This window comes from Geotrypetes seraphini, chromosome 2 (genome assembly GCF_902459505.1).
Source record: "Geotrypetes seraphini chromosome 2, aGeoSer1.1, whole genome shotgun sequence".
NCBI classification, from domain to species: domain Eukaryota; kingdom Metazoa; phylum Chordata; class Amphibia; order Gymnophiona; family Dermophiidae; genus Geotrypetes; species Geotrypetes seraphini.
The window spans coordinates 311,286,860-311,313,691 of record NC_047085.1 but is presented as its reverse complement, the minus strand read 5'-3'; the positions used below and the strand labels follow the sequence as shown (position 1 = coordinate 311,313,691).

The following is a 26,832-nucleotide window of genomic DNA, read 5'->3' as shown; positions in this document are numbered from 1 at the left end:
CTACTTTTTTAGGACAAGGCATTTCTCAGTGGGTGAAGTGAAATGCTCGCCTCTTAAAAGGTATTCTCAATAAACAGACTGAAGATGGGCTATGTGGTGGATATCATTGAGACACTGGTCAGCAGTGTCATGACCTTGCATGGGAAGTTATTTGGTAGCTCTCTTCATTGGCTCCAAAGTGACCACTGCTTTAAGGTGATGTGAGTAGTGCAGCAATTTAATATACACACTCTTTTTGTTAATAAAAATAAAACTGAAAAAAAAAAAAAGTTTGGACTTGAAGTCTCTTTATTGTGTTAAATTTGTGTCAACTTGTTTGTGTACAGCCCTGTGTACATCTAGTAGCACTATAAGAATAAATAGTAATAGAAGGGATTAGAAAGGATATGTTATATAATATTGTAAGTATGTGCGATCAATTATAAAACATGCATATTATTTTCTTTGAAATAACTGTCTACATTTTTTTGTTCTATAGGTTCAGAGACAGAATGCATTGGTCACTTCAAGTTGTTATTCTCCCTACTACGAGTCCATGGTGCTGGTAAAGTACAACAGTTGGCTTTAGAGGTAAAAACATCACATGGCTAGCTTTTTTTTGCTAGTGAATGTTACAGGAATATATGACTGATATCTGTTTAAAACAATTAAATTAAAATGTATAACAATTACAGTTTCTACACAGGAAATGCAGGACTCAATTTTGTCTGTTAATTATACAGCATTATGTATGTCGCTTACACAATCATAGCTTAATTGTTATGACTGATTATACTAATACTTGTGTGGTTTTAATACGAAGAACCAGTCTTGTTTCATATCTTTAAAAAATTACCTATCAAATTCTTAAGTCTATTTTTCCAGGTGTCATACTAAATTATTTCACCATTTTTACGTATATTCCACCTAGTTTATATAACATCATTGCAATGTTCTCCCTAGGGCCTTTTAGCCGGGCGCTCCACCCGGCTGTCATCTCGATCGCAATCCTGCTGCTGCTGCCGCCACTGCTCAATATTTTTTTAAAAAACCTCTCACCGGCTTGGAGATTTACCGGGCTGACTCAGCACAGCCTGAATCGCAGGAGCCTGACTTTTTTTAAAAAAATTTTTCACGCCAGCAAACAACTTGAACCCATGCTCCGGGGCTCTAACATGTGCGTGCCGGCTTCCCTTCTCTTCCCTCCGAAACCGGGAAGAGAAGGGAAGCCGGCATGCACACGTTAGAGCCCCGGAGCATGGATTAGCTACAGGAGACAGGTCAGCTTACAACTTGCTTGCTTCAGGCCTTCCTACTTTCTGTTTCCGTGAAGGCAGGACCCGGCAACGAGGAAGGCCCAAAGCAAGTAAGAGCACCGAGTTATAAGCTTCCCTCCGTCGCTGACCTATGGAAGATAGGTCAGCGATGGAAGGAAGCTTACAACTTGCCTTAGTCCAGCCCTGCACAACATGTGGCCCAAAACGGATCTCACTGGGCCCGCGCCTGATATGGCTCTCACTCCGCTCTCCTGCTCATGGGGGTTCAGACCGTGCCAGCTTCTCCCACTGACAGGAACCACCAGCTGGAAGCATCACTCTCGCACATGCTTCTCAAGAATAGACCTCGATACGAGAAGGGGAAAGGGGTGTTAAGGGAAGTCGAGTTGTGAAAACACGCGTTTCCTTTTTCTCTTCACTGAGGCAGGAAGGCCCATGAGCAGAAGCGTCCCAGTTTGCCTAGAAACGACTTGAGGCAAAGCCATTCTGCTGTCGCATGCGGGATCCTGTGCCTCGCACCAGGCTCTTGACAAGAATGGGAAAATCCAGAAGATAATACTTTCAAGGATAGAAGGATTGGTAAGACGATGTGAATATGAAAATTTGCAGAAAGAAGACAATATGGAGCAGCCTTTTTCTGTTGGCTCACTGAAGAAACTGGCAGCAATGCCTGACCATACAGATATATCCTTGAGTCCTGAAGAGCTTTAAGTAAACTTGGCTGCAATGTCACAATTCAATGAGGCCATTACTCCAAGCCGCTACTTCTGATCCAGGGTAGAGATGGAACGGATGGCAGCTGTATATTTAGAGGAAGGAAACCTAGAAAATGCATTTGTTCTTTATAACAAGTTTATAATCTTGTTTGTAGAAAAACTCCCTAATCATCGAGACTATCAGCAGTGTGCTGTACCAGAGATAATTATGAAGAAATTGAAGGATGTGGCCTTTCCCCGAACAGATGAGTTAAAGAAAACTCTTTTAAAGAAGTATGGAATGGAATACCAGCAACAAACTGCAGACCGAATACCTACAGAAATTTGAGCAGTTGCAAATGAATTGTATAGATGCGGCAGCAACAGTTTAACTATTTTGAAGATCAGCTCAGGAGGCAAGATTTAGCCCGAGGTCAGATGAACATTAAAGGGCATTTGAAGGCATCTGAGCAGATTGAGGAGAACATGTCCTGTTTTTCCATGCCTAAAAATACCACCTTGTCTAATGTAATCTCTGATCAGATCCTTAAGAGTGATGCAACTATGTATGCTGGACAGTCTCTTCCAGTAAACAGAGCTTTAAAGCCTGCAGCCATATAGAACCAGATGGTCAAAGGGCTCTGAAGTGTAGGATTGCCAAGGGATCTGTCTCACAAGTTTCTGCTGCTGGAAGATGTAAACACAGAACAAGACATAGAGACTTGTGACATTCTCTATGGAAAGCTGATGCATAATGAATTTACTATTACCCATGTAATAGTGCCAAAGCAGTCTGCTGGACCAGACTACAGTACAGTGATATGGAGAATATGGAAGAATTATTCAGTGTTCAAGATCAACATGATCTCCTCACAGAAGAAAGATGGAGAGAAAGAGAGAGGCCTGGTCCAAAGGGGAAAGACAAGATGCAGATGCTGGAGAGGGGGGAAAGAAGGGAAGGAGATAGAGATGCCAGACCATGGGGTGGAGTGGGAAGGAAGGAAGGAAAGGAGAAGAGAGAGATGCCAGAGCATAGGGAAGGGGTGCAGACAAAAAATGGAGAGAGGGGTGAAGCTGAAATAAATCATGTATAAAGGAGAGAAAGGGCACAGGATATAGAGTTTATTGAAGGGACATAGAAACAGGGAAGATGCCATATAGAATGGGCAGAGAGGGTTGACAGTAGATGGAAGGGGTAGAGAGAGAGAGGGCAGAGTCTGGGTGGAAGGGGCAAAGAGAGAGGACAGATGTTGCATGGAAGGGAGCGAGGACAAACGCTGAATAGAAAGAAGAGAGCGAAGAGAAGATGATTAAAGCAGAAACGACAAAAGGTAGAAAAAATTTTTTTGTTGCTTTACATAGAATCAATAGTATTGTAACTGTATTGATTAAAATTTATCAATAGGAAATGAAAATAAGGCAGTTTTGGGGGGACTAAACCCCTTTCCTCAGGTCAGGACAGGATACCATAACAGCTGTATACTGTACTGTCTTGAAGAAAGATTTGGCCTCTGGAAGCTAATTGAAAAATGGATTAGTCCAATAAAATGGTATTTTCATATTTCTCATTTGTTTCATTTTTATTTGTTAAATTGTTAAGTGGTGATTATTATGTAGAAGTTTTTTCAAATTTACATCTACTGTCTTTATATTTTGCACAGTATTAGGGGACGTGTCACTGTTTCTGTGGTGTTGCATTGTATGCAGAGTCTGGTTTCTTGGTTCAGTTTAACTTTTGTCTACATACTTCTATTTTTAGTTTGTGATTATTCCATATTGGGCGAGGGTGTATCTGTTCTGTGTGTATGAAAAGGACATGGCTTTCTGTTAGCATCGACTACAGGATCAATTGACTGTGTAGGATCTGGTTTATTTAGTGTTGGTGTTCTAGTGCTCACTACAGTGTTTAAGATGCCTTTTCCTAGGTGCACCCTTGTTGTGTGACTCATGGATTATTACTAAAAATATCTTTTTTATATAGAGGAGGATTAAAAAAAAAAAAATTATCAGCATTGGCTGTCATATATACTAGGTACACCACTGGATTCTATTCTAACTTTACTGTTGACGTAGGTGTTGTTCCCCCCCCCACCACACACACACACACTATAAAGAATTAAATTAAAGTTGTATTAACATCAAGCAGCTTTCAAATGACATTATAAGCAAATAAAAATAAAATATCATTGCTAATTATTACCTGCATCTTTACCTAAACTGTTTTGCCCTAGCTCTCGCTTTGATCTTTATCTGCTACTTTTTTATTTTGCTGTAGTGCAGTCACACAGGTGTCCTTCAAGGCTCAGTAACACCTCTCCATAAATTATGTGGAAGTGGGGATCACATCTATTCCATATCCTCAATGAGACCTCAGGAAGGAACCTAGTGATCAAAACATTATTAGAGGTGCTATAGAGCCATTTCTTGTATGACTGGATGAACTATATTTATCTTTTTTTTTTAGTTGTTTAAATTCATGCAGAAATAAATGTCTAGATTGAACCCCATGACTTCATTAACGCATTTCCCTTTTTTAAACCTCTATACCATTTGAAAGAGGGCAGATATCTAATTATTCACTTCTAGAATTGGATACTTCTTAAATTTAGTAAAAATATTCAGGCACAAGTGTCAAACCTTAAAAAAGGAAGTCATATTGAGCATTGGAAAACAATAATAATTAACTAATAAAAATAGTATACATTTAGGGCTCATTTTACAAAGGTGCGCTTGCATTTTTAGCACACGCACCGGATTAGTGCGCGCTACCCAAAAAAACTACCACCTGCTCAAGAGGAGGCGGTAGCGGCTAGCGCGCGGGACATTTTAGTGCGTGCTATTCCGCGCGTTAAGGCCCTAACGCACCTTTGTAAAAGGAGCCCTTAATTTTCCCCACTACCAAATTTCCCCGCCCCACCCGGCTACTTTTTCATGCCACCCAGCTGGAAAAAATTTCTGGGGAGAACACTGTCAATGATATTTTAATATTTAGACAGATACAGATCATGTATTTATTTATTTAAAACATGTATAATCAGCTTGTAACCAAAGTGGCTCACAATTAACATACCCAGCCTTGAACACATACATAAGCTACCTTTGTTTGTTCTGACAGGTAGTGAATATAGTAACCAGCAATCAGGAATGTGTTATCAATATATCGGAGTCTATGGTTTTACCTAATCTTTTGGCTCTACTTCATTCACTACCTGCAAGTAAGTATTAAAATGCTAATTAAATAACTAATCATTTCAGATATATTGAACTATGAATATATTTACTGTGCTAGGGTAAAAGACACATCCAAAGAAGGTTAATAGGTTATTTTTATGTACTTGAAACAAGGTTGTATCTACTTCACCTTGAAAACTATCATTAACACCTAGGTCCTAACAAAAAACAACAACCCCCTCAAAAAATATAGAAACAGATAGAGGATAGAGCTTGAAATAAATACTGTTGCTTAAACCATTATCCCAATATGGACAGAGTTTTAAATAAATACTTTTGCCTAATCCATTAACTCAGTATGGACAGAACATGTTAACTAAACAAACATTTTTATTTCTAGCTTCAAGCTAGAGTTTGGATATTAACGTATGTTTTTTTCCTATATGGGCTTTTTTTCCCTCTTTATCATTGCATGTTTATCCTAAATTTGATGACAAAGATGCTTTTTTGTTTGTTTGTTTAATTGTTAAGTGCATAAAAAATTCTGTGTTCTAATATTGAGGATTTTAAATGTAAAGCAATAATATAGGGCCCCCTTATACAAAGTTAAGGTACAAGTACCAGCATGGCAAATGCGACACAGCCTGTAGGAATTTAATGGACTGCTTTGATTTTGCCATGCTGGGTCTTGCTACCAAGTCTTTGTAAAAGGGGCCTATAATTTGTAATGGTAATAAAAGATTTAGCAAAAATTATCTCTCCCCCCACACCTTTTTTATGAAGCCACGTAAAGGTTTTTTTTATCACGGTCACTATGGTAAAAGCTTCAATGCTCATAAAAATTCTATGAGCGTCAGAGCTTTTACCATAGTGGCCTGCAATAAAAAACCCTTATGTGGCTTGATAAAAGGGGCCCATATCTGTAACTAAGAATACATTTACTATGTTACTACATATTGATACATTTGCAATTGAAATACATATTCTAATGCTTTTAAAAATAAATTATATCTTTGTCTGGGCAGGCCGGCAACTTGTTCTGGAAACACTTCATGCTTTGACATCCAATACAAAGATCATTAAAGAAGCAATGGCAAAAGGTATCGACAATCTATAAAATTTGCCTTAATTCAGTATACTAAAATCACATTTTTTAATCTATGTAAATGATCTTGTATTTTTTGTACATTGGTGTGCTGAGCATTGTAAGTGTGTCTGAAGTCGTAACGGGGGCATTTTTTGCAATGATACCTTGTTGATGACCTTTTATATTAGAGCAGTTCTTGGTTTATATTCAGTTGAAAAAAGTAGAATGGATCTGCTTTCAAGGGAAACACAAATATATTCAAAGTCTTTAGTTTATTCTTTCCAAGAGGAGAGAAAAAGGGAACAGGACATTCTTTTTCTGAGAGAAGAAGAGTAGAAAACATATCTTTGGGTAAGTATACAGTACATTCTTTAGCGTCCCTCTAAACCGGCATAGAAATGGATAGGTTCATGCTCCTCTGCCAGCAGGTAGAGACAGACACTGACTTTTGGCTACAATACAAGTGGGCTGTGCAGTCCCTATTACACTCAGGCCTTAAACAACCTGGGAGAATCAGAGCCTTAGGCCCCTCCCTGGATGCATCTCCACTGCCAATTCCAGACTTCGTTCTTTTCATCTAGCTGTCCCCTATGCCTGGAGTAAATTACCCGAGTTTGTCCGTCAAGTCCCATACCTTGTTTAAAAGCAGATTGAAAACCCACCATTTTGATAGCTTTCAATCCTTAACCATACTCCTCTGCCCTCCAACCCTTCCCGCTGATTAACCGTTCCCCTTAACTGTATCCATGACATCCTGTTTGTCTGTCTTGCCTGTTTAGATTGTAAGCTCTTTCGAGCAGGGACTGTTTTCTTATTCTTTGTGACTCTGTGCAGCGCTGTGCACATTTGGTAGCGCTATAGAAATAATTAATAGTGGTAGTAGCCTAAGGCTCTGATTGGCCTGGACACCCACCTTAGGCATCCGAGCCAATCAGAGCATTAGGCCCCTTCCTGGTGCATCCATGAGGGGCCTGAGGCTCTGATTGGCCCTGGTGCATCCTATGGGAGGGTCTTTAGACAACTTGGGCAAATCAGAGCCTCAAGCCCCTCCCTGATGCATCCCAAGATGCACCGGGGAAGGGAAAGCCCATTTTGAAGAGGCGGGCCAGCTGGCCGCAGGGAGTAGGCATCCCTCCAGTCAGCCAACTAATTCAAGGTAAGGGGGAGAGGGGTCGGAGGTAGGGGGTGTTGTGTGGTAACAGTAGAGAATGGGCATGTCTCCCACTCCTACGGGGGGGAGGGGGTCGCTTGGCGGCAAGAGAGAGTAGGCATCTCTCCTGCTGCTGGGGTGGGTTGTTGCTGCAGGGGGTGTTATTTGTAATGGGAGAGAGTGGGCATCTCTCCTGCTGCTAGGGGTGGGGAGGGGGGTCGGATGGATTTCTAGCAGTCTCCAACACTGTCATGCTGGGGTTTTAAACAGTGCTTTCACTGTACCGGCACCCTTGGAACAGTCGCTGATATTTGTTGCCAAAAGCCGACATCGCTCTTAGAAAATGGCTCAGCAATTGTTAAGAATCCACCAGAGTACTCATTTCAATGTTGAAGAGCCCATTTACTTTGTATCAGAGAGTGCTTGAGGAACATGTGAGACCATCTGTAAGAAAATTAAAGTGGAAGCGGAACTGGACCCAAAACGTACCAGGAAATCTACCAAGGACTGGCTGAAAATAAGAAATGGAGAGTCCTGGAGTCAAAGCCTTGATCTTAATCCCATTGGATGCTGTGGGGTGATTTGAAACGGGCTATACATGCAAGAAACGCCTCAAACATCTCACAGCTGAAAGAATTCTGCATTGAGGAGTGGGCAAAACTTTCCTCAGACTGATGCCAGAGACTGATAAATGGCTACAAGAAGCATCTCACTGCATTTATTTCAGCCAAAGGAGAACATAAGAGTTGCCGCTGCTGGGTCAGACCAGTGGTCTATCGTGCCCAGCAGTCCGCTCACGCGGTGGCCCTTAGGTCAAAGACCAGTACCCTAACTGAGACTAGCCTTACCTGCGTACCTTCTGGTTCAGCAGGAACTTGTCTAACTTTATCTAGAATCCCTGGAGGGTGTTTTCCTGTATAACAGCCTCCAGAAGAGCGTTCCAGTTTTCCACCATTCTCTGGGTGAAGAAAAACTTTCTTACGTTAGTACGGAATCTATTCCCATTTAACTTTAGAGTGCCCTCTCGTTCTCCCTACCTTGGAGAGGGTGAACAACCTGTCTATATCTACTAAGTCTGTTCCCTTTATTATCTTGAATGTTTCGATCATATCCCCTCTCAATCTTCTCTTTTCAAGGGAGAAGAGACCCAGTTTCTCTAATCTCTCACTGTACGGTAGCTCCTCAATCATTTTAGTTGCTCTTCTCTGGACCCTTTCGAGTAGTACCGTATCCTTCTTAATGTACGGCGACCAGTGCTGGACACAGTTTAACAGGTGGGGGCGTACCATGGCCCAGTACAGCGGCATGATAACCTTCTCCGATCTGCTCGTGATCCCCCTTCTTAATCATTCCTAGCATTCTGTTCGCCCTTTTCGCAGCCGCCGCACATTGCGCGGATGGCTTCATCGACTTGTTGATCAGTACTCCCAAGTCTCTTTCCTGGGGGGTCTCTCCGTGTACCACACCAGACATCCTGTATTCATGTATAAGATTTTTGTTACCGTCATGCATCACCTTACACTTATCCACGTTAAACCTCATTTGCCATGTTGCGGCCCATTTCTCGAGCGTGTTTATATCACGTTGCAGGTCATTTATAAATATGTTGAAGAGCACGGGTCCAAGCACCGAACCCTGCGGCATTTCACTCGTGATGCTTTTCCAGTCTGAGTATTGTCCATTTACCCCTACTCTCTGTTTTCTATCCACCAACCAGTTTTTAATCCACATGAGTATTTCACCCTCGATTCCATGGCTCGCAATTTTTTGAAGTAGTCGTTCATGCGGGACCTTGTTGAACGCCTTCTGAAAATCCAGATATACAGTGTCGCCCGGCTCGCCCTTGTCTATCTGCCTGTTTACGCCCTCGAAGAAGTGCAGCAAGTTTGTCAAGCAAGACCTTCCCTTGCTGAAGCCGTGCTGGCTGGTCCTCATCAGATTGTGTCCGTCAAGGTGATCAATGATGCGGTCCTTTATCAGCGCCTCTACCATCTTTCCCAGTACCGAGGTCAGACTCACCGGTCTGTAGTTTCCCGGATCTCCCCTCAAACCTTTCTTGAAGATCGGCGTGACATTCACCACTTTCTAGTCTCCTGGAATACTTCCCGATTTGATCGACAGATTGGCTATTAGTTGAAGCAGTACAGCTATAGCTCCTTTCAATTCCTTGATTACCCTCTGAAGGATGCCATTCGGTCCAGGGGATTTATCGTTTTTAAGCCTATCAGTCTGCCTGCATACCTCTTCTAGACTGACCGTCAACCCTGTCAGTTTCTCATCCTCGTTTCCTGCGTATAGCTTGTCAGCTTCTGGTATGTTGTGTATATCCTGTTTGATAAATACAGACACAAAAAATGTGTTCAGTTTGTTGGCGATGGCTTTGTCCTCCTTTAGCACTCCCTTTATTCCATTGTCATCCAACGGCCCCACCGCTTCCTTTGTGAGTCGTTTCCCCGTAATATATCGAAAGAACGGCTTGAACTTTTTCGCCTCCTTGGCTATTTTTTCCTCATAGTCTCTACTGCGGTTCGCCTCATTTTTGGTTTTAAAAAATGGGAGCACATTACCCCTTACTATCAAAAACTTCACTGGTTGCCAATGGAATCTAGAGTTCAGTTCAAGTTTTCCTGCATTAGTTACAAAGCAGTTTTTGGGATGTTACCTGATTATCTTACCTCCCAGTTTTCCATGGAAAGTTCCAGTAGGAGTACTCATAGAATAAACTTATTTAATTATCCTTCTTTTAAATCATGTAAATACAAGAAGTTTTTTGACAGGATTTTATCATTCCAGGCCGCCAAACTGAATATATGGCTTGAAAGATTAATACTTGAGGCCATTTACTATCTCGATTTTAGAAAATTACTAAAAACACGCCTATTTGATATGCTTTGTTCCTAGTTATGTTACTGTCAAATCTATCATGATCTTTAATAGCTTTTTACTTGCCAATTTGAGCTATCTTAACTTTTACTGATTTTACTTGATGTATTCTTTTTAATTGTTTTTATTCTGCACTAGATATCAAATGTTAGAATTCTGTATCTTAATTATCTGCTGTATGTATCCTTGTTGTGAACCGCTTAGAACTTCCGGTATAGCGATATACAAGAAATAAATTATTATTATTATTATTTTGGCCCTTCTTACCGCCTTGTGGCACCTGCTTTGATGTTTGTGCTTTTTCCAGTTTTCGTCCGTTTTTGACATTTTCCATTCCTTAAAAGTCTTCTTGTCTCTGATCGCTTCCTTCACCGCTACAGTGAGCCACGCCGGTTCCTTGTTCTTTTTCCTCTTGGATCCCTTGGTGATATGTGGTATAAATAGATTTTGCGTCTCGGTGACCATGTCCTTAAAAAGGGACCATGCTTGCTCTAGCGTTTTTATATTGTTTATCCTCTTCTTCCCCACCATGAGTCTCATCCCTTCGTAATTCCCTTTTCGGAAGTTCAGTGCCGTGGCTGACGTTCTGGATCGATGTTTTGCCCCTGTGTCCAGGTCGAAGCGGATAATATTGTGATCACTGCTTCCCAGCATCCCTTCCACTTCTACACCTTGCGCTGGTCCTCATAGTCAATTTAGAATTAAGTCCAGAATTGCATTTCCTCTTGTATTTTCCTTGACAAGTTGTTCCAGGAAACAATTGCCTACATTATTCAGGAACTTGGTCTCCCTACCACAGCCGGAGGTGCCTAGATTCCAGTCTATCCCCGGATAATTGAAGTCACTCATGATAACTGCATTGCCTCCCTTGCAGTTGCGTTTAATCTCATCCGTCATCTCTCCATCAATTTTTTCAGACTGCCCTGGGAGTCGGTAGTAGACGCCGATCTTTGTTTCTGTTCCTTTTGTTCCAGGAATTTTGGCCCATAGAGACTCTACCTTATTTTAAGTTTCCGGCGTGTTCTCTCCAGTAGACTCAGTTCCTCCTTTGATGTATAGGGCAATACCCCTACCTTTTTGACCTACTCTATCTCTGCGTTATATCTTGTATCTTGGTAGCACAGTGTCCCAGGTATTTTCCTCGTTCCACCATGTTTCCGTGACGCCGATGATGTCAAGGTTATCTTTTTGTGTCATAGCTTCCAATTCCCCCATCTTATTTCTTAGGCTTCTTGCATTTGTGTACATAAACTTGAGTTTCCGGCCTGTTACTTTCTTGCAATTTCTTCCCTCTTGTGTCCTCTGGGTATACCAGTTTCACGAACTATTGACTCTCGGTCGACTGTCGGCTTTCAACTTCTTCCTAGTTTAAAAACTTCTCAATTTCTCTCTTGATGTTGCTTGCAAGTAGCCTCGTTCTGTCTCCGCTAAGGTGGAATCCATCCTTCCTGAATAGCTTGCTCTTCCCCCAGAATGTCATCCAGTTGTGCATGAAGTGCAATCCTTCTTCCTCAAACCAGCACCTCATCCATGCGTTGACTGCTTGCAGCTCCGTCTGCCTCTTCTCATTGGCCCTGGGTACCGGCAGGATCTCCGAAATGCTACCCTTAGCGTTCTGGTTTTCAGCTTCCCTCATAGCATCTGGAACTCGTCCTTCAGTCCTTCCCTGTTGTAGTTCCTGTTGCTCACGTTGTTTGTCCCCACATGGATCATCACCGCCATATCTTCCTCTTCCACGCTGTCGATGATCCTGTCAATGCGGCTCACTATGTCTTCTACCTTGGCTCCCTGTAGGCAGATCAGTAGCCAATCCTGTCTTCCTCCCACTATGTGGCTTTCGACTTGTCTGATGATGGAGTCCCCTACAACGATCGCTGTCCTCTCTATCTTCTCTTGCCTCTAGCCGCAGGTCTGTGTTCCTGGTGTATGACCAGCTCTCCAACCGTAGCTATTAGGATATAGGGTGTTCTAATTTATTCCTCAGTTAGAATACACATTTTTGTTTATTTTTTTGTTTAATGAGTAAATCAAGGAAAACATTTATTGTTTACCTGCAATTACATCACTTTCTTTTCCAGAGATAAATAAAAAAAAAAAAAATTACATCAATATGTCAACATTTCTTTAGAAAGAACTGAATATTTCATGGGATGGTCTAATTTTTTCACATGATTATATTTATAGTTTGAGTTGAGGGCTATAGGATTTAGGGAGCATGGAGCAAAATTTTGTGCCTGCCTACCTACTTTGGGCTGAGGCTCCTTCCTTTCCCAGTTGATGGTCTAACTATGCCATTGGTATTTACTCTTTAGGATAAATAATGTTTCTATTTTCAACTAATTAAAAATAATAAAAGGGAATATGGCATGTGCAAAATTTTGGACTTAATAGTTACTATATATGATGCCTCCTTAGAAAGAAATAACAACTGTAGCTTGAGAATCTCTCCTCTTGATAGTGAGATTTTTCCTCTGTCTTCCTTACGAAATTCTGACGTTTATTTATTATTAACCGCCTTTTTAAAGAGATTCACCTACAGCAGTTCTTTAGTCTGTTGAGTGTACTGAATGTTTGAGATCTCCCAGGTTTTCATTAATAAAACTAGTGATTGTGTAGGCTGTTCATCTTTTATATTGGGAGTGACGATTGGCTTTGCTTTCTGGATTTCAAAGAGGTTTACACTAGCATAACCATCCTACCTATTCACAGAAAGTGTCTTCACTTTCACAGTGAATCTTGACATTTCCAGTACAAAGTTTGTCCTTTGGACTGTCTTTGGCCCCTCGTATCTTCACAAAATACCTAGTGGTAGTGGTGTTGTCCTTGGCACATGGGAGTTTTATGAATTTCCCTACTTAGACGACTGGTTAATCAAGGCTTCATCATCACAAACAGCTGAGTATGCTATAAGTTCAACAATTCATCTCCTGGAGCTGCTCGAATTTGCTATCAACTACTAAAAGTCAGGGGCTATCTTGTATACTACTCAAGGTCGAGCTTTTCTATCACAGCAGAGAGTGGGCAATCTCATTCACCTGTGTCAGTCTCCTCTCTTCGACACAGTTCCACACGTCAGATGTTATGCCTTCTCTGTCACTACACATCACTGCATTGGGACAATGGACCTTGTCAATCTAATGGCCTTGAGCGTCTAATGGGATGCGCGTCTTCAATTCACCTTAGATTTCTGTCACTCCCTTCAATAGTGGATGGTCCCTTCCATCAGCACCCCTCCCCCACCACCACCATCACAAACTTCTAACCACAATGCTTGATGTTAGAAAGGGGTGCTCATCTGGATAGCCTCTACACTCAAGTATGGTATCAACTCGGAACAAACCCTTCATCAATCTTCTAGAACTGCGAGCAATAGGAAACACTCAAATCATTTCAGGGCTGTCTACTCCAACAGGTAGTCCTTATCCATACAAATAGTTCAGTTGCCATGTTCTACCTGAACAAACAAGGGGGCACAAGATCTCACCCCTTTTGCAGTTTACTTAGCGGGCAAGCAGAATTCCTTGGCAGACATATTGAGCAGACTCCTTCAGCCTCATAAATGTACTCTCAGCACATCCATCTTAAATCTCTCAGCACATCCATCTTAAGTCAGATTTTCTCTTCACTTCCTCCCACAACAACAAACTTCTACAACTCTGTTCCAGACTGTATACTCTCATTCATTGGGGGGGACAAATTCCTTTACACATTTCCTCCAATACCTCTCGTTGAGAAAATTCTTCAGAAACTTCACCAAGATCGAGGCTCCATGATCCATATAGCACCAGTTTGGCCACACCAAGTTAGGTTTCCGCTCCTCCTAGAGCTCTTGGCCACAAAATCCTGGAAGTTATATCTGATCCCGACATTACTGATACAGAACAAGGGATCCCTTCTTCACCAAAGAAATAAATGCTTTCTGCCTTTTGGCTGCAGTATCTGCTGTCATCTCAAAAAAACCTTTCTGAAGATGTTACGGTTAGTTATAGATCGCAATTGAATTGGTAAAGTTAACCAAACAAAAGTAGCCTTATAAGAGAAAAGAGTAGAAAATAACCTTTTTGAAATGATCCCCTTAGAACTGGGAAATTGCAATAATAGTGCATCACATACACTGTAGTATTGACTAACCAATGGTCTACATATTAAATTTTTCATTTACTGAGCAGTCAAACTATATAGAACATAAGAACAGCCCTCACCGGATCAGACCGAGGTCCATCCAGTCCGCACATGCGGCGGCCCATTTAAGTACTCCTAACTGGAGACCCAGTTATACCATAGCCCTCGATACAATTTGCAAGAAGGTGTGCATCCAACTTGCGCTTGAAACCCAGAATAGTAATCTCTGTCACAACATCCTCCGGGAGAGCATCCCAAAATCCCAGCACGCGCTGTGTAAAAAAGAACTTCCTGACATTCGTTCTGAACCTGCTGCCCCTCAGTTTCAGTCTGTGACCTCTTGTCCGTATCACATCTGAAAAAGTCAGCAATGCTTCTTCTTGGTCGATTTTATCAAATCCCTTTATTATTTTAAAAGTCTCTATTAAATCCCCTCTCAGTCTTCTCTGCTCGAGGGTAAACAATCTCAATTTCCTAAGGCGCTCTTTGTAGCTCAAATTCTCCAATCCCTTGACAACATAGTTTAAATGTTACTCTAAAACAATGTAATCCTATCTGAGTTTCTCAGTTTATAAGTCAACCAAACTGCTGAGTTCTGAACTGTCTATCTTAAAACATTCTTAGAGATTCCCAGATACTAGATATTACAGTAATCTAATTTACTTAGAATTAGCGCTTGAACCACCAATCTAAATTGATCTTGTTACTTCATGATTCTCAGTCAGGTTTCAGAATTCATTATAGTACAGAAACGGTGTTAGCTACAATACTAGATCATTTAAATAGTGAGAACTTAGGGCAGTGTTTCAGTCAGCGGCGCAGGGCGGGAGTTCTAAAAGCTCGCTCCTGCGTGTGCTGGCCCGGGTGCGCTGCTGGCTTCTGACATCGGCAAGAGGGGCTCAGGCAGGATACACCGCTGGACCACCAGGGAAAAGGTACGCGGGGAGGGGTAAAAAATACTGTACAGTACTGTAATTAGTATGGGCTGGGGAAATGCGTCATAAAGTTGAACGGTCACATGTCGCATAGGTCGTAAGTCGACGACTACCTGTACAGATACTTATTTTGTACCTGGGGTGATAGAGAGTTAAGTAGCTTGCACAGTCATAAGGAGCTGCAGTGGGAATCAACCCAATTCCCCAGGGTCTTAGGCTACTTCCCCATTCCTATAATAATTCAACTACAAGGATATCCAAATATTTGCATATGCCATTTCCCCTTTTATATTAGTTTAAATCTATTAAAATCAGCAAATAGCAATTTGCATTAGAAGTTGCAGAAAGATGTCTTGTTTAGATGTCATGTAGAGTTTGAATCAATGTATATTTTCTTAGGTATTCATTGAAACCTACATTTTGACTAAGTGTACCTAAACCTGTGCAGGACTGTAAATATGAGATGATAAATTAAGTACTCTTTTTAGCCTTGTCTTATGAGTATATATGTTTTAACCTGTGTCCATATGATTGACATATATAATCTTTGAAACTTATATTCATGTGTTTGTCATATGCCATTTCTTGTCTGTTTAGCTGTCTTCACTATAATGCTTGCTTAAACATTTGTCAATCTTCAGTCCATTTATTTGTTTACCTCAAAACAGTCTCTTCAATAATAAATCACAAATATCTAGCTCTTTATATCACTCCATATTATATGATGAAGGCAATCAATTAAATGCTTTTATAACCATTGCAAGGCTCTTTTATGTATTACTGAGATGATTCATTTTCTCATACTTTGGAATGTTTACTTCATGTTTTTACTTCAAGTGAGCATACAATGATATTGATTCACTATATGTCTTCCAATACCAAATTTACAGGTGCTTTAATTTACTTGCTGGATATGTTCTGCAACTCAAGCCATCCACAGGTCCGGTCTCAGACAGCAGAGCTTTTTGCCAAAATGATTGCAGATAAGCTAGTAGGTCCAAAGGTAAGCAAAAGAATGAAATCTGGTTAAACCCTACATCTCCACACCTGACCTAGCCCAACTCCTCTACGCATATGTCCTCTCCAGAATGGATTACTGCAACTCCCTATTTAATGGAATAACCAAAAAAGATCTCAAGCTCCTCCAGTGGGTCCAAAATGCAGCTATCCGCCTCCTACACAGCCTCAACTACCATGATCCCATCTCCCCAGCACTCTGCGCTGAACACTGGCTCCCAATTAGCCAACGTTGTGCATTCAAGGCCCTGGCAATAGCACACAAAATAATTTATGCCACCATCCCCTCCTACATAAAATCCAAGCTACCCATCTACATCCCCACCCGCATCCTCCGCTCAGAAACGGAGATACACCTATGCATTCCCCCCGGAAGGTCCTTCTTCTCAGAAACCACCTGCAAACGCTCCTACAGCCACTTCATTTCCCAACTCTGGAACCAACTCCCCCCCTCAACTCAGACTACAGAACTCACTAATGACATTCCGTAAAATGATAAAGACCCTCCTCTTCAACTAAAGGTCACCCTCAGTCTACACCCAACCCCCATAAGCCCCACCTCTACCCTTCTTTCTCCATTCTAATCTTCTGCCTAAATTTCTGTATAGTCCACTCTCAGCATATACTCAAATAACTTGTATCTAAACTAAACTACTTATATTTAAACTACTGTTCTTAATTTGCTGTATAGTCCCTATATCTAAACTGCTGCACAGTCTCATATGTCCAAGTATTTAAATCTACTGTATAATCTTGTATGTCTAATTCACTCCATTGTGAATGTTTAGTTGTAAACCGTTCTGATCTACTGGGAGGACGGGATAAAAATCTAAATAAATAAATAAAAAGAAAATGTGCTGCATTTAAAAGTAAGATATCATTGATTATCCCAGGACAAGCAGGCAGCATATTCCCACACATGGGTGACGTCACCGACGGAGCCCCGCAGCGGACAGCCTCGAAAGCAAACTTGCTTGAAGATCTCTATCTTTCGAGTGCTGTAGCGCGCATGCGCGCGTGCCTTCCCACCCGAACTAGGGGGCGCATCTCCTGTGAGGATCCTCAGTTCGTTTAATTCCGCGGAGACAAGAAGATACGTTTTTCTTCATCTCTGCAGCAATTTGCCTTCTCTTCACCGCGGCTGTTTCTTTTTTTCGGATTAGTTCGGACGCTGTGCTCTTCTATTTCTCCTTTTCTTTTTTCTTTTTCAAAAAAAATAAAACCAAAAAAAAAAACAAATTTTTTTTGTTTCTTTTCTTTCTTGTCCGGCCGGTGAGCCTTGGGCCTAGGCCCAATTGCTCCTTCCGTTCGACACGGACTTTATTTTTTCTATGTCCCGGCCCCTTACCGGGTTTAAACGTTGTCGTCAGTGCAATCGTGTGATTTCGGTCACCGATCCCCACTGCCGCTGTCTTCAGTGCCTGGGTCCTTCCCATTCTCCAGAAGACTGTCACCGTTGCTTCACTGTCACTCCACGGGCCTTTCGACGACGGTGTGCCCAATTTTTTCAACTTTTTGGAGACATGGAGCAATCTTCGGATCCGGCCTCGACTGCGGCGGGTGACCCAGTCTCGAAGGCTTCGACTCCGTCCACATCGACGTCCACGGTCTCGAAGGCTTCGACCCTGGTTCCGGCTGGAGCCTCGGTCTCGAAAGCCTCGATCTTGCCTCCTTCGGTTCCCTCGAAGACAGTGACGTCGGTGAAATCTTCCATAGGGGGTAAGTCTCCTGGTTCTATTTCAGGTGCCGTACCTAAGAAGCCACCAGAGTCCTCTTCACGCCCGTCTTCCAAGCATACCTCCAAGATAAGGGAATACTCACCTTCGAGGTCCCCCTCTTCGGAGCGTACTGCTGCACTTACGAGACCAGAATCTTCTGTCTCGGTGCCGATGCTGGAGGACATGCTAAAGTCTATCTTGACCACTCAGATTTCCTCATTGGTGGCTCAATTGGTTCCGTCCTCGACCTTGCCTTGGGTGGATCAGCCTGTCACCCAGCCACAGCTTCCAGTGTCTCGAGGCCGATCCCGGACTCCGAAGAGGACACCTTCCTCGGATTCTTCTCCAGAATCACCTCCTCCGAAGCATCGCTCGAAGCATTCGAAACATCTTGCTTCCAAGCATCGAGGGGAGTCTTCTGCTTTCGACACCGAGACTTCATTGCCTCGTTCTTCGAAATCGAAGCAGGGCTCTCAACACCACAGAGCATCGAATCGAAGCCCTTCTCGACCGAGGACTCCACCGTCGAAGACCACTCGTCGAGACACTTCTCCTCAAACTTCGACCCACTCAGTACCACATACACCTGGTACTTCTCCATCCAGGAGTCTTAAGAGAAAACATTCTCTTATTCCGCCACACAGTACAACTTCTTCTGTGACTCTACGTCTTGAATCAGAACCACTCTCACCATACTCTAGAGAAGCTTCTCCTTCATACTCAGCACTCCCTAAATCTTGCAGTGTGTCACCTGAGGAAGCATCTGATTTCAAATCCATTTCATTTGCCAAATTTATTTTCGATATGGGACAAGCTCTCAAACTAGATCTCCATTCAGATTCAAAATACACTCCTGAATATTTAGCAGATATGGAGCTTCCTCATCCACCTAAAGAGTCACTACGGTTACCAATGACTCCTGTTCTCAAACAAACCTTTGTTCGTAACATGGAGACTCCTTATTCCATCACTGCCATTCCATCTAAATTGGAATCTCGTTATCGAACAGTTCCATGTAAAGGTTATGAAAAATCTCAACTTTCTCATCAATCCCTGGTAGTGGAATCATCTTTGAAGAAAGCACATCCCTCAAAAATCTACGCTTCAGTTCCTCCAGGCAGAGAAGGTCGTACCATGGATAAGTTTGGTCGCCGATTATACCAGAACTCTATGATGGCAAATAGAGTTCTTAACTATAGCTACATATTTACATCTTACTTCAACCACTTTCTGAAGATCTTACCATCTTTTTACCCGGATATCTCCACAATTCGTCTGTCTGAATTCAAACTTATTCTTAAGACTCTTTCTCAATTGAGACTCTTCATGCTTCAGGCTTCCTATGATGCCTTTGAACTATCTTCTCGTGTCTCTGCTTTTGCTGTAGCTATGCGCCGTTTGGCATGGTTACGCATTGTTGACATGGATCCCAATCTTCAAGATCGATTGGCGAATCTACCTTGTCAGGGGAACGAATTGTTTGATGATTCTATTGAAGCAGCTGCTAAGCGTCTTTCAGAACATGAATGCTCTTTTGCTTCCCTCATCAGACCAAAACCTAAACCTACACCAACTAGAGGTTTTAAAAAGACTCCACGTCGTTATCCTCAGAAAACGACTCCTGCTTTTTCCAGGCCTCCTCCTCATCGTCCTCCGCAACAACAGTGCCAGCAAAAGTCTCAGACTCCCGCTGCCACCAAACCAACTCAGTCTTTTTGACAGTCTCAGCCTGAGCATTCAAATTTCTCTGTTTCCAAATTCTCCCCTCCCCATAGGGAATCGCATTTCCCAGTTTTATCACCAGTGGGAGCTCATTACATCAGATCTCTGGGTGCTTACCATCCTAAGAGAGGGATACTCTCTTCGGTTCCTTCAGGTACCTCCAGATCGCCATCCAAGAGAATGTCCTTCCGATCTGTCGCACCTTCCCCTTCTTCTTCAGGAAGCTTGGGCCCTTCTTCGCCTGCGAGCTGTGGAGGAGCTTTCTTCCACAAAGGAACTTGGGATTCTACTCCTGTTATTTTCTAGTTCCCAAAAAGACAGGAGATTTACGACCGATCATAGATCTCAGAGCTCTCAACAAATGTCTAGTCAAAGAGAAATTTCGAATGCTCACTCTGCAAACTTTATATTCCTTAATGGATCAAGGGGATTGGATGTGCTCCCTCGATCTCAAAGAGGTATATACTCATATCCCTATTCATCCAGCATTTCGCAAATACCTCAGATTTCAAGTAGGAAGCCTTCATCTGCAGTACCGAGTTCTCCCCTTCGGGTTGGCTTCTTCTCCCAGAGTGTTCACAAAATGTCTGGTGGTGGTGGCTGCAGCTCTTCGCAACTAGGGTCTCCAAGTATTTCCATACCTCGACGACTGGCTCATCAAAGCTCCCTCTTTTTCAGGGGTTATTGCAGCGACCCAACAGACTATTCTTTTTCTACAAAGTTTGGGATTTCACGTCAACTTTCCCAAATCTCAGTTGACTCCTTCTCAGTTTCTCCAGTTCATAGGAGCAACTCTGGACACTATCAATATGAGAGCCTACCTTCCACAACCGTGTCAGGACGCCCTTCTTCAAATTTCTCAACAAGTCTTCCACCTTTCATCTGTTCCAGCACGAAAGATGATGGTTCTGCTAGGTCACATGGCTTCTACAGTTCATGTGATTCCTTTTGCCAGACTTCACCTTCGTATTCCTCAATGGACACTCGCATCCCAATGGCAGCAAACCGTGGATCCACCATCTCGACTGATTTCCATAACTCCTTCATTGTTGAAGTCTCTCCGTTGGTGGATGCTCTCTTTGAATCTTTCAAGAGGCTTGCTGTTCCACCCTCTTCCTCATCAGAAAGTCCTTACCACTGACTCGTCAACGTATGCACGGGGAGCTCATGTGGACGGGCTTCGCACTCAGGGTCTATGGACTCAAGCAGACCGTCGGTGTCATATCAATCTGTTGGAACTCAGAGCGATCTTCTATGCTCTCAAAGCCTTTCAAAATCTCTTTCATGACATGGTAATTCTGGTACGTACAGACAACCAAGTAGCCATGTATTATGTCAACAAACAGGGAGGGACGGGATCTCACTCCCTCTGTCAAGAAGCTCTGAAATTGTGGAATTGGGCAATTCTTCACAACATCTACCTCAGAGCTGTTTATATTCAGGGTCAACACAATTATTTGGCGGACAAATTGAGTCGTCTTCTACAGCCTCACGAATGGACACTCAATTCTCCAACTCTTCGCCAAATCTTTGCTCGTTGGGGAACTCCGCAGATAGATCTGTTTGCATCACCTCTCAACTTCAAACTGCCTCAATTTTGCTCCCGCATCTATACTCCTCAACGTCTCGAAGCGGATGCATTTCTACTGGACTGGAGGAATCTGTTCCTTTATGCTTTTCCTCCGTTTCCTCTGATTCTCAAAACTCTAGTCAAACTGAAGTCAGAACATGCCACCATGATTCTGATAGCTCCTCGGTGGCCCAGACAACCTTGGTTCTCCCTTCTACTTCAACTCAGCACCAGGGAGCCTCTTCTTCTACCACTGTTTCCCTCTCTACTCACGCAGAGTCACGGTTCCTTGCTTCATCCCAATCTGCAGTCTCTACACTTAACAGCTTGGTACCTTTCTGTATAACAGAATTTTCTCAATTTCTCCATCTGTTCAAGATATCTTAATTGCTTCCAGAAAGCCATCAACTAGACAATGTTATGGCCAGAAGTGGACTAGATTCTCTGCTTGGTGTTCTACACGTCACTTATCACCCAGATCTTCCTCCTTGACATCCGTTCTGGACTACTTACTTCATTTGTCACAGTCTGGACTTCAAACTACATCTATTCGAGTCCATCTTAGCGCTATAACTGCTTTTCATCAACCTCTAAATGGGAAACCTCTTTCTGCACATCCTATGGTTTCTCGCTTCATGAAAGGACTTCTTCATCTTCATCCACCACTTAAACCACCTCCAGTGGTCTGGGATTTCAATGTTGTTCTAGCTCAACTGATGAAGCCTCCTTTTGAACCACTTGACAAAGCCCACCTCAAGTATCTCACTTGAAAGGTTGTGTTCCTCATCGCCCTCACATCTGCTCGAAGAGTCAGTGAGTTACAAGCTTTGGTTGCAGATCCACCCTTCACAGTTTTTCACCATGACAAGGTGGTCCTCCGTACTCATCCTAAATTTTTATCTAAAGTTGTTTCAGAATTTCACATCAACCAGTCTATTATTCTGCCTGTGTTTTTTCCAAAGCCTCACTCTCATCCTGGAGAAGCGGCTCTTCATACCTTGGACTGTAAACGTGCATTAGCTTTCTACCTCCAACGCACTCAACTTCACAGAACATCTTCTCAACTTTTCATCTCATTTGACCCGAACAGGTTGGGTCGTCCTATCTCAAAACGCACCATCTCCAACTGGATGGCTGCTTGCATTTCTTTCTGCTATGCTCAGGCTGGTCTTCCTCTGCAAGGTCGAGTGACGGGCCACAAAGTCAGAGCTATGGCGGCATCTGTAGCTTTTCTTCGATCAACACCTATTGAGGAAATCTGTAAGGCTGCCACTTGGTCCTCGGTTCATACTTTCACTTCTCATTACTGTCTGGATACTTTATCCTGGAGGGATGGCCAATTTGGCCAATCTGTTTTACAAAATCTTTTTTCGTAATTTGCCAACTTCCCTCCATCCCTTTCTACTTAGCTTGGAGGTCACCCATGTGTGGGAATATGCTGCCTGCTTGTCCTGGGATAAAGCACAGTTACTTACCGTAACAGTTGTTATCCAGGGACAGCAGGCAGATATTCCCACAACCCTCCCACCTCCCCTGGTTGGCTTCTTAGCTAGGTACCTGAACTGAGGATCCTCACAGGAGATGCGTCCCCTAGTTCGGGTGGGAAGGCACGCGCGCATGCGCGCTACAGCACTCGAAAGATCGAGATCTTCAAGCAAGTTTGCTTTCGAGGCTGTCCGCTGCGGGGCTCCGTCGGTGAAGTCACCCATGTGTGGGAATATCTGCCTGCTGTCCCTGGATAACAACTGTTACGGTAAGTAACTGTGCTATATGTGCAAGAATGTTTTGTGAGGCTGATATTTAGCCATAGAATAACAGGTGTGTGCTCACAGTTTCTTTTTACTCGGACCTCCATGCGGAACCTTGTGCACATGCATCAAGTAGGCTTTCCCTAATTAGTGCACACATGTTCCTGCATGCTCTGAAGTTAAATATTAGCTTACTGCATCAGCATGGGAAATTTCTTGGTAAGCTTATGGTAAAATTGTGTGCTCAGCCACTAACTCAAGGTTATACCATGTGGATTTCTGCATTGGACCCTCTGTTGCTTGCTTTCAGGTGCTGCCAAACCCAGTGGTTTTCAATTTGGCTGCACCTAGCCAGAGTCTGCTGACTTCTAGGCCCTTCCTGCATGGGATCGATTATGGAAATGAGAACATCTGGAAGTTGAAAGGGGATGGTTGCTGTTTAAACTCTGCTTTCCATGTGGCTCCAATGAATGAGCTACCAACCTACCTAGCTTCCCAATTCCCTCACCTACTGCCCAAAAAAGACCTCCCGCAGAACAAACCTCTTTACTTACCCATCCCTGAAATCATGTCACTACAAGAAGTACCTAAACAGAATGCTTTCTTTCCAGGCAGCCCAACTGAACACATGGCTAGCAAAACCAATACTCGAAGCCACATCATACGCGGACTTCAGAAAATCTCTGAAGACCCGCCTCTTCAACACCACCTAAACTCTCCCCCTACCAATTATAAACCACCTCGAAAACCCTCCCCTTCCTTTTCCCCTCCCCCAACGTCTAATGCTGTACCTCTCTTACGCTCATCATATATCTAGCTGTAAACAGCACTGATCCCTAGTAACTGTTCATACTGTATCACCCTATAACTTAGTATAACATCCTGTATCTGATTGTAAACATCCTGTAACTGTACTCTTGTTAATATCTTGAACCTTACTGTAATCACCCCAGTACCCACTCACCTTGTACTTTCCTGTATCTTACTGTAAACATCCTGTAACTGTCCTCTTGTTACTATCTTGTACCCTTTGTAAACACCCCAGTACCCTGTACTTCATTGTAAACATACTGTAACTGTTTATCATGTTAATATTTCGTACCTTATTGTATCACCCAGTACCTGCTCACTTTGTATTATCCTGTATCCTTCTGTTAACACTGTACTTTCTCTAGACACGACTTCACTGTAAACCGCTTCGAACTTAGGGTATAGCGGTATATAAGAAATAAAATTATTATTATTATTATTATTATATGTGGCATGTCTTAATTCTTAGTGATTTTATCTGATGTAACTTAGATTCTGGTAAATTTAATATCTGATTTTTGAGCATATGAAAGTTAAAGGGAGAAGGTAATCATGGGAAATCTACCTAATGATACTGCTAAAGAATATTTCCCATCATTGTCAATAAAAGTTCCACAAATACATTTGATATGAGACCAGAGCTGAAGGAAGAGACTCCCTATGAGAGAGAAGCCACACATCAGAAGATCCCAATACAAGGAAATTGAGTGAGACTTATTCATCAGAGGAATTGAAGGAAGGCAAAGTAAAATGATTGCTTGGATCCTCTGCTAGCTGGAATACAAATTGCAATCTTAGTCTTGCTGGTCTAGAAAGAACAGGAAGGACAGCACTGATGTCCATCCTGTAGAGAAGCAAATGACGTGACTAGAGACTAACAACTTAGACAGTTCCCTCAGATATCATAAAAGAATGGTCTTAGAGTAACTGTGATCTATTTTATTGGAAATTTAGCAATACATGTATTTACAATACATGTATTTACAGAAAGAAAGGTAAGATAGAAAAAGCAAAGAGAGAGAGAAAATTCCAGCATATTTAGGGAGAAATATCTTTATATGTTTCCGTGTATGATGATAAATTAGTAGATTAACTACACCCATCCTGTGATACCATCATTTTGATTTATATAGTATTTGATTCGAAGTTGGTAAAATTATCTTCACTGCTGTTACAAATTGATGTTCCAGTGTGTTTTATTGTGATTTTGTTAAAATAAGAGGTCTGTGCTCCTTTCTTGCCACGTTTCTGATTCCATCTCTAATGTGCAAAACATAATCTAGTCTTTCCTATATAACACCTTAATTATGAACCTGTGGGAATAGCCTTTCATAAGCTAGGATCAGTACCTATGAACTCAATGACTATTTCATGTTGAAAAACCATTGTGCAAAATTTGTTTCAAGGAACAGACTCGCCATGTGTGGGCTAGTATGAGGAAGCTGTATGTGGAAAAAACTTATGCTGCTTGTTTTTGTGTATTTATGTAGGTTAGAATTACATTGATGAAATTTCTACCTGGTGTTTTCATGGATGCCATGAGAGACAGTCCTGAAGCTGCTGTGCACATTTTTGAAGGAACACATGAAAATCCAGAATTAATCTGGAATGAGAATTCCAGGGAAAAGGTCTCTACAACAGTTCGAGAAATGACGTTGGAGTACGTAGAGATGTGGTTCTACTTTTCCCTATATTCATTTAATATTTTAAGAATAATTCTTGTTAAGTACATGTACTATGCAACAAGTTACAAGTTAAATGATCACTGTCTACCATTGAAGAGTTTGCACATGCAGACTTTTCTCCCTTCCTTACGATGTTAGTGTAGTAGCATAGAAGGACATAGTCCTGTATTCATTAATTTTTAAGCGAGGGTCAATTTGGGTCCAAAAGGGCTGAAGGAAAGCTGACGAGTATTTTCCTACTTGGGGCAATGATGCCAACAGCGCTTCTCTACATTCATTCCCAACCAGAACACCTGGCCTTGATCACACTATTCAGAACACAGATAAACCCTGCAGATATAGGACCACAAACTAAAAGTCCTGTTATACACAAAGCCCTAAAATAACAGAAATAGAAATAAATGCATTTCTTCCTGAACAGTGCAAAATATTGACAGCAAATGTAAATTCTCAAAACTGACATATTTCAATCACTGGACTGAAATTAAAATCAATTTTCCTACCTTTGTTGTCTGGTGATTTTATTTTTCTAATCATCTTTTCCCAGTCTCTGGCTGTTCTTAACTCCGTTTCCTGGACCTTCTTATCCATTTGCTGTTTTTCTCTCCTTCATATAAGAACATAAGCAATGCCTCCGCTGGGTCAGACCCGAGGTCCATCGTGCCCAGCAGTCCGCTCACGTGGCGGCCCGGTCCTGGACCTGTTGGGCCGCCGCGTGAGTGGACTGCTGGGCACGATGAACCTCGGGTCTGACCCAGCGGAGGCATTGCTTATGTTCTTATGTGAAGGAGAGAAAAACAGCAAATGGATAAGAAGGTTCAGGAAACAGAGTTAAGAACAGCCAGAGACTGGGAAAAGATGATTAGAAAAATAAAATCACCAGACAACAAAGGTAGGAAAATTGATTTTAATTTTAGTCCAGTGATTGAAATATGTCAGTTTTGAGAATTTACATTTGCCTTACATCCATCTTTGACATTAACTTTTAACATTCAGCTTTCTTCCATTTTTCTGCTTCTCCATCCATATGCACCATCTCCTCGCTCTCTCTGTCATTCCCCTCCCCTCCATCCACGTGTACCTTCTCTTCCCTCTTTCTCCCCTATTCCTATCAATCCTAAACAGTGTTTCTTCCATATCTCTTCCCTTCCCCACTCCCCTGTGTACCATAAGAACATAAAAATTTCCATACTGGGACAGACTGAAAGTCTGTCAAGCCCAGCATCTTGTTTTCAACAGTGGCCAACCCAGGTCCCAAGTACC

General features: G+C 42.3%; 1 protein-coding gene and 1 pseudogene across 1 annotated transcript in view; both read left to right on the top strand.

Moving 5' to 3' along the window:
- DNAJC13 (DnaJ heat shock protein family (Hsp40) member C13) overlaps positions 1 to 26,832 on the top strand; it is a 495,155-nt gene that overhangs the window by 367,770 nt on the left and 100,553 nt on the right. Inside the window, 5 exon segments of the mRNA XM_033929988.1 lie at positions 479 to 570; positions 5,067 to 5,166; positions 6,148 to 6,222; positions 16,190 to 16,302; positions 25,375 to 25,544. Coding sequence (XP_033785879.1) covers positions 479 to 570; positions 5,067 to 5,166; positions 6,148 to 6,222; positions 16,190 to 16,302; positions 25,375 to 25,544 — 550 coding nt within the window.
- LOC117353734 lies at positions 1,878 to 2,820 on the top strand (annotated as a pseudogene).